General features: G+C 34.7%; 1 protein-coding gene across 1 annotated transcript; it reads right to left on the bottom strand.

Moving 5' to 3' along the window:
• Positions 1 to 3591: 3591 nt before the first annotated feature.
• On the bottom strand, positions 3592 to 4461 carry LOC132904067 (uncharacterized; the record flags this gene model as incomplete). Its single annotated transcript, XM_060953998.1, has 1 exon — positions 3592 to 4461. A coding segment is annotated over one exon (870 nt), but the record flags the coding sequence as incomplete, so codon positions are not given.
• Between the last annotated feature and the right edge of the window lie 4799 nt (positions 4462 to 9260).

Consider the following 9260-nt stretch of genomic DNA (forward strand, 5'->3'; position numbering starts at 1 on the left):
AGATTACTAGGGAGAGAACATTTCTTACCAAACACCAACTCGTACGGGGTGAAATCTGTTTCAGTATGAACTCCTGTATTGTAAGAGAAACACCAAAAAGGAATCCACTTACTCCACATCTCCGGGTGATTCTCTGTTTGAATACGTAGAAACGCATTCAAATGTTTGTGAGTGACTTCCAGAGCTCCTATGGACTCGTGATGGTGGGCTGTTGAGTTGAGTTGTTTAATATTTAATAATTTACATACCTCTTGAAAAATTTCTGATAAAAACTCCTTCCCTCTATCTGTAGCTATACATTTTGGCACACCATACCTGAGAATAAAATTATTAACAAACGATCTTGCTACTTCATCAGCTTTTTTGGAAATTAAGGGATAACCTTCTACATATTTTGTCAGTTCGCATTGACACGTTAGTATATAAGAATAATTATCATTATCTCTTTCCAAAGGACCAACAAGATCTAAGAATACTTTTTCAAATGCAGTATGCGCTGTACTAGTAATTTCCATTGGTTCTTTCTTTGGTATTGAATGTTTTTGACGTTGACAACTGTCGCAACGTTTTACAAATTCTCTAACATCTTTATCAATACCAGGCCAGAAATAATATTTCTTTATGTTGTTTGACATTCTTCTCATACCAGCATGGCCACTGCTAGGCAAGAGATGAAAATCATTTAAAATTATTTTTCTATCATGTTTATTCTCAATTCTTTTTACATTACTTAAAATACATATACGCGGTCCGGACCTATTCTTATCGTTTTTTATTTTATCTAATAATTTTTCTATAAAAATTTCATTATCTTTACTCTTTAATATGTATATTTCTTCTAACTTTAATAAATTACAAAAATTATCTAAATCTCTCACAAATTCGCCTCGCGTCATTTGTGATTGAGAATCTAGAAATTTCACATAAATTGTTCTTTTACTTTCAATATAGCATAATATTTTATTTTCTTTTGTGATAATTCCCTCTTTTTTAAATTGTTTTAGTCCCTTAATATCAATAAGTTTTAATTCTACTGATTCTTTCGGTCTTATATGGGTACTTACGACCTTTGGTTGATCAGGCCTCAAGTCTAAAGCATCCATATCTACCGATGAATCTAGTTTATTTAATTTTCTTGCGCCCGCTCTTGTCATAACATTAATAACACTTTCGTGCATTTCTTTTAAATCATTTAATGTGATTCTAGACAATGCATCTGCAGCTGCATTTTCAGAACCTTTAACATATTCTACTTCAAAATTATATTCCTCTAATATGATTCTAAATTTCATGAGCCTACTCGAAGGATCTCTCATATTGAACAAGTATACTAGTGGTTTATGGTCTGTCAGTATTTTAAATGGGCGTCCATATAAATATGGACGAAAATACTTCACAGCCCATACTATTGCTAGCAATTCTTTTTCTATCACTGGATAATTCTTTTCACCTTTATTTAAGCTCCTACTAGCATAAGCTATTGGTCGTCCATTTTTGTTTGATAAAATTGCTCCTATAGCATTATTTGAAGCATCAGTTTGTACTATAAATTTATTTTGTTCCGAAAAATCGGGATACTGTAACACAGGTGGGCTTATTAGTAGTTCTTTTAGTTTTTCAAAAGAGTTTTGACTTTCGGTATTCCATTCAAATGGTACGCCTTTTCTAGTTAATTTATTTAAAGGATATGCGATTTCTGCAAATTTTGGTATGAATTTTCTATAGTAATTCGTGAAAGCTACAAATCTTTTTACTTCGTCTGAATTTGTAGGAACTGGATAATTTTGTACTGCAGATATTTTTGCAGGATCCGGCATTATACCTTCATTAGAAATCACATGACCTAAATACAAAATTTCTTTTTTAAGAAAATCGCATTTTACTGGGTTCAATTTTAAATTGACCTGACGTAATCTTTCAAAAACATCTTGTAAATTTTTATTATGAATTGTTAAATTACGGCCAAAAACAATTAAGTCATCTAAATAAATTAGACATTTTTCATAATTTAGACCAGCCATTGCCAATGTAATCATTCTGGAAAATGAACTTGGGCTAGTTTTAAGTCCCATTGGCATACGTGTCATCTGATACTGTCCTGAATGGAAAGCTGTAAATTTTCTACTGTTTTCATCTAAATTAACATTATAGTATCCTTGATGCAAGTCTAAATGTGTGAAATAAATGCTACCTGACAACGAGTCCAGAATTTCAGTAATATCTGGTAGTGGGAATTTATCGTCTTCAATCTGATTATTCAATTTCCTATAATCTACGACAAGCCTCCATTTTTTGTCTCCTGTTGAATCTGATTTTTTAGGTACTAACAGTATTGGACTAGACCAATCGCTCTTGCTAGGTTCAATTATCCCTTCCTCTAACATTTTATCAATTTGGCGTTTAATTTCGTCCTTTTGAGAGTATGGCAAACGATATTGTTTTGAAAAGATTGGATTTGTATTAGGTTTGACAGAAATAGTATGTGTGTATGCATCAGTAGTACTTAATTTATCACCAGGGAGGTAAAATATATCTGAATATTTAGCGCAAATGTTCTCAATAGTTTTTTGTTCCTCAATATTTAAATGTTGCAATTTCATTAATGAGAAAAGTTTTTTCACTCTATTTGAATCGGTCGTTGACTTTTCAAATTCACAAATATTATAGTTACTAACTTTATCAATTTTTGGATTTATTTCTGTGAGTTGAACATCATTTTCAGTAACATTAAGTATTCTAACAGGAATCAATCCATCTTTTGGTGAACATATGGAACTTGCTAAAAATATACCATGTTTTATTTCTTGAGATAATATGACACAATCTTCATTAATGTCCGTATGTATAAAATGTATTGACTCGCTTCTAGCTGGGATCTCAAAAATAACATTACATGTATTTATTAAAGGTAAAGTAATTTTCGAATTAATAAATAATGTCAAAGTATTTTTACTGAAGTCTAATTGAGCTTTGCATCTATTTAAAAAATCACGGCCTAAAATTCCACTTCCTTTAATTGGTAAATTTTGAAAAACAAAAAACTTATGATTGAATGTTTCATTATTAAAAGTTAATGGTAAAAATAAGTATCCTATTGCTTGTACACTTCCACCTAAACCGTTGATTGTTACATTCTCCTTATGGATTGGAATGTTACATTCTATAGCATGTTTATACGTACATGCCGATATTGATGCTCCAGAATCTACTAAAAAATATTTTTTGTTATAATTATTACATGATGATGAAAGTAAAGAAATATAACAATTACTATCACTGGCTAAAATAAATTTTTCACTATTCCTCACGAAAAAACTGATTCAAAGAAAGTTCTGACTCTTCAAATTTTTCGAAATTATTATTATCATTATCATGCATTAAATGAATATTACGATTATTACGCATCCCTTGATTTCCTCTAGTTGAATTAAAAAATTTACCTCTCTGCTGTGGACCTCCGCTACTTCCTCGCGTGTACTGACCTCGTGACCCTTGTCCTCGAGAAGCTAGATGAGCTGCTTGCTGTCCTCGAGCTCTTCCTCTATGTACAGGATAGCGGCAACGTCCTCCACGCCAGCTTCTATAATAATTTCAACCATTGTTGAAATATTTATTATGGTATGGTTTCTTGTACATACCCATGATTTCTCCAGATGTTGAAGGAATTGATACTTCTTCATCTTGGGCTGCCTGTACAGCATCTTTAAGTGAACTATAATTCCTGGCAGAAATAATCGTACTAAGTCGACGATTACGCAAGCCGTCAGCAAATTGCTTAACAGCCATTTTTTCATTAATAGGTTTTAATATTTTATAGCATTGATCATTCCCGTCAGCTTGCGTTATCGTTAAATCAACAAATAGTTCCGTTATTTCTTTACCATAGTCAGCAATTGACAAGTCATTTTGTCTAATTTTTTGTAATTTATTTTGTATTGCCGTTGCAGCTTTCTTACACAATAATACATTTCTCATATCAATAATTAACTCATTAACTGATTCATATTTTGATTTTAATTTTAACTTAGCTTCAGGAGAAAGCCTACTTTTTAATACGAAATTAATTAAATTTTGTTTACATGTATCTTCTTTCAATAAAGTATTATAATATTCAATGTTATCAATCAACTGTTTTGTATTCGACTCCTCATTTGTCATAATAGGTAAAAGATTTAACGCCGTTTTTAAATCAAAAGAATTCATGTTGAACGATGACTTCGGCTTATCACTATTACACAACACTAAAATATTTTCATGTAACTCTAAAAATCGACTACAATAATTTTTGATTAATATAATATCATCCGAACTATAATATTTTCTCTTAAGTTTTTCTTCAAAACCTATCAGCCACGTCTCATATTTCTCATAGATTGCATTAATCTCATTTAATTTGTTTACTAACACTTTTTCCGTTCTTCGACTGGCTCCTAATTTAATTAAATATACTCTAATTTTCTTTAATTCCTCATCTATATATATAAAACTCTTCCGTTACTGAGTGACTGACTGACAGACAACGCACAGTCGAAACTACTGGTCGTAGACAGCTGAAATTTGGAATGTAGGTTCCTTGGGATATGTAGGGGAGCACTAAGAAAGGATTTTTGGAAATTCAACCCCCAAGGGGGGAAAAAGGGGTAAAAACGTTTCTATGAAAAATCTTATTCCTTGGGTTTATAAACTTGAAACTTGGCATGAACACGTACATAGGCAAGTAAATATGTTTGACATTATAAGTTTTTTCAAACTACCCTCCAATCGTGATTTAGGGGGTGCGATTGGGTGACTGATTTATTAACGCACAGCCGAAACCGCTCGGTATAGGAGTCTGAGATTTTGAACAGAGGTTCCTTTAGTAACATAAGTGAGCACTAAGAAGGGATTTTTGAAATGTCAACCCCCAAGGGGGGGAAACGGGATAAACTGAGCCGGGGCTGCGGGAAAGTTCTAACGAGATACCGTGGCCCCGGAACGCAAAGGGCAACTGAAGGAACGAGGTGGGTTTTAGTCAGTAAAAGTCTGACACTCCCTTCCGTTCCACCCAGAGCGGGAGAGGTCATTTGATGATTTCCCATCCTTAAAAAAAAAAGACTTTGTATGACAACTTTCAGTCGTCTCTTTAACATACATAATAACATACATAATTATGTACATACATGCATAACATTAATAACATCACGCCTTTAAATCCCTATTTTGTGTTAACACTACCCATACAAACAGCTAAAAGGAAACAAGTGAAGAGACGAAATTTGTCCGCATCCATTTTCACCTAAATTCTTAACGTTAATGAGATTTACTTTTTATTATCAGGTCAACCTAATAGCCTCACATGTACGTATAACTTCGTAAGAATTTTCTTTCAACTCCTAACCGTTGAGGAGTTGTACCTTCCATCATCAGCTCATTCACATGGGATGATGACTATCAGACGCAAATACTTAAACAGATCTATGAAATTGTCAAAAACGTAATTGCCTGTAAATTTGAGGTTTGCCCTTGATTTCCCTGGAATACCATCATCAGATCCTGACTAGGTAACAACGGGACCAACTTGAAAGTATACTCTACCGAACAAAAAAAGAATCACGTAAATCGGTCTATAAATCTCGGCGTAATCGGTATCGATTTCAAACATTCACCATTAGAAAGCTACATCATCCCTGAGTAACACAGGCTATATTTAATTCCAGTTGTAACAAGATTTCAGCCTGTGGAAGAAAAAGCCCTGTCGAGATCATTAAAAAACGCTATATATAACCGAATTACACGTGGGCGAAGCCGCGGGCGGAAAGCTAGTACAATGATATAATAGTTTCCATTAGTCACTTACCACCATAACGTAGAGTAAAATATTCTTGTACCTGTGCACATAAAGAACATAACACATTAAAAAATAAATAAAAATAGACTTTAAAATATAATCGCGATTACAATTAACACTATCAAGTCCAAAGTTCAGTCACAGTGCATCATCCGTCCGTCCGTATATGGAAAGTCGCTGCATTCCTTACCGGTGACCTATATCTCGTACATAAAATTATTATTAGGATATTTGATTATATATTTAAGATACTTTTTTTTTTTTTTTTAAGTAGATTATTGTATTTTATTATTTTCACTTTTTTTTTTTTTAATATTTATTTTTATATAATAAATTTTCACTTTTGAAATATATTTATGCACTTTTATTTTTATTTATTTTTTACACCATTTCTTTTGAATAGATTTTTTGGGGTGGGTTAAGGTCTTCCAACTGTCGCCGGAAAAGTGATCTTCTTATAGTCGCCCGATTTATCTCCTTAACAATCCATTTTCTATGGCATTTTCTATATAGTCGATATATGAAGAACAGCACGCCACACAGTATAATTAACAGGATAACACACAGGATAATATTTGTGGTGCTCATATGAAAACGAATTTGTTCTGTAGTTGCTTTATTATCGCCAGCCGCAGCATTCTGGATGACCAGGGTTTCTTCTTTAGACTGTGGGGAGCCCATTATTTTTGTGAAATTTTTTTTTATTCACGTGTACACTAGCGTTTAGTCCGAAACAAAGATAGAACTGGTACTTTTCCATTGTCCTTATTAACGATTACACGAGTAACGTCTCAAATTCGCGGCGCGGTGGAAGATTCCATAGGCAGGGTCGCCATATAAGGGTGTGACGTAGTCAGGTAAATGAAACGAGTGAATGCTCGAATAATACTACTATATTTGAAGGAATAACACAATTATATAGGTGGTACAAAGATTAACATAATAGAAGATTAAATAGGTACTTAGTCTAACCTCACATGATATCATATTGTTAATTGAATTACCGTAATAGAATAAACTTGTGTCGTCTGCGTAGAGAGAGATATCTGCATTTAGGCCTATGTGTTGGATGTTATTGACATATATGAGGAACAGAAGTGGACCCAATATTGAACCTTGTGGGATACCGAAATCAATTTGACTGGTAGAACTTTGATGTATACCTATTTTGACTATTTGTCTACGATTTTCAAAATATGATCTGAACATATCGTGTGCCTTTCCAGATATACCAATGTCAGACAGTTTTTTGAGTAGTAATTTGTGGCTGATGGTATCAAACGCCTTTTTTAAGTCGATGAATATACCGATAACTATTTGTTTTTCATCAATTTTGTTTTTGATTTTGGTTACGAGGTCCACGGTCGCCGAGAGCGTATTCGATTTGGGTCTAAAACCATATTGTTTTTTGTACAGAAAGTCTATCGAGGTCAGATATTTTTCTAGGCGAAAATAAATTATTCTTTCAAATATTTTAGAAATAACAGGCAGAACCGAAATTGGGCGATAGTTACATGGGTCAGATTTACTACCGGACTTGTAGATAGGCGTAACTTTGGCAAGTTTTAGGGAATCCGGAAAAACTCCTCGTTCCAGACAATAATTTATACAGTCCGTGAGGGGAATGAGGATTACGTTCTTCAGACACTTAATTGTTTTTGGGCTGATTCCGTCAATACCGGAACTCGTATTGGGGTCCAGATCATCAATTATCTGACTGATTTCGTCTGCGGTTGCAGGTGCGAAGTTCGTGAGTTCAGTAGATCTCGTTGCAGATGCACGTGAAGTACGAGTGCCGGCTAATCGATTTTTCGGGATTTGGGAAGCAAGAGTTGAGCCAATGGTGGAAAAGAAGCGATTGAAACATTCGCAAATTTCTTGTTCATCCGTTACTGTCGCTGAGTCCATGACAAGTTTGTTCAGCTTCACAGGATCTCTTCTTTTGTTGTTAGCCAATTCTTGAATAGCCCTCCACATCTTCTTCGGTTTGCTTGTGTGTTCTTTGAAGTACTTAAAGTAATACGATTTTTTAGTTTTCTGTATGTTGTTGAATGCTTTAGATCTAGCAACTTTAAATTCTTTTTCCAAAAATATATTTTGTGGGTTCGTTTTGTAATTATGCCATATTTCATTTCTGTTATTTATGTCTTTCATTATGTCTTTATTAATCCAGTCCTGTCGCGGGGGATTAAGTAATTTTGATTTAGTAGTTTTACATTCAGAGAGGCAATTCAGCATTTTTTGTTCCAGTATATCGTACATACATACATACATACAATCACGCCTCTTTCCCGGAGGGGTAGGCAGAGACTACCTCTTTCCACTTGCCACGATCTCTGCATACTTCTTTCGCTTCGTCCACATTCATAACTCTCTTCATACAAGCTCGGCGGTTTCGGGTACTTTTGACCTGACCCTTTACCAGGACGTCCTTAATTTGATCAAGATACGTTCGTCTAGGTCTTCCCACTCCGACCTTTCCCTCCACACTCTCCTTGTATATCTGCTTAGTCAACCTGCTTTCATTCATCCTCTCCACATGACCGAACCATCTTAACATACCCTTTTCTATTCCTGTAACTACATCTTCTTTCACATCACAACATTCCCTTATCACGCTGTTCCTTATCCTGTCACTCAATTTCACACCCATCATACTCCTTAACGCTCTCATTTCCACTGCATTTATTCTGCTTTCATGCTTCTTTTGCCATACCCAACTTTCACTCCCATACATTAATGTCGGGACCAACACGCCCCTGTGCACAGCCAGTCGAGCCTTTTTGGATAGTTTCTGACTGCTCATAAAGGCATGCAAAGCTCCATTCACCATGTTCCCCGCGTTCACTCTCCTTTCAATATCACTATCATACTTGCCATCTGATGTAAACTTTGATCCTAGATATACAAACTCTTTCACTTGCTCCACTTTTTCTCCTCCAATCAAAATATTACATGCTGTCATTTCTTTCTCCATTTCAAAAACCAGTGTTTTAGTTTTACTTACGTTCACTTTCATTCCTTTCTCTTTTAAAGCTTCATGCATACAGTTTACCATCTCCTGTAACTCCTCCGCTGATGACGCCAGTATAACCTGATCGTCGGCATAGAGCAGACATTTGACGAGTAACTCATTCATCCTTAATCCACTTTTAGACTCTTTCAAATCTGTCAAACAGCTATCCATAAATAGGTTGAACAGCCACGGTGACGCAACACATCCTTGCCTAACGCCTTTCTCAATCTTAAACCACTCAGTGTGCGCTCCGTTTATCCTGACACAAGCACTCGAATCCTCATATAAGGATTTCAGTGCTCGTATTAAGAGACTGCTCACCCCATGCATAGAAAGTGCTGACCACAATTCATTCCTCTCAACTCTGTCATAGGCCTTTTCCAGATCTACGAATGTGCAATAGACTTTTTGACTCTT

This window comes from Amyelois transitella, chromosome W (assembly GCF_032362555.1).
Source record: "Amyelois transitella isolate CPQ chromosome W, ilAmyTran1.1, whole genome shotgun sequence".
In the NCBI taxonomy this organism is placed as follows: domain Eukaryota; kingdom Metazoa; phylum Arthropoda; class Insecta; order Lepidoptera; family Pyralidae; genus Amyelois; species Amyelois transitella.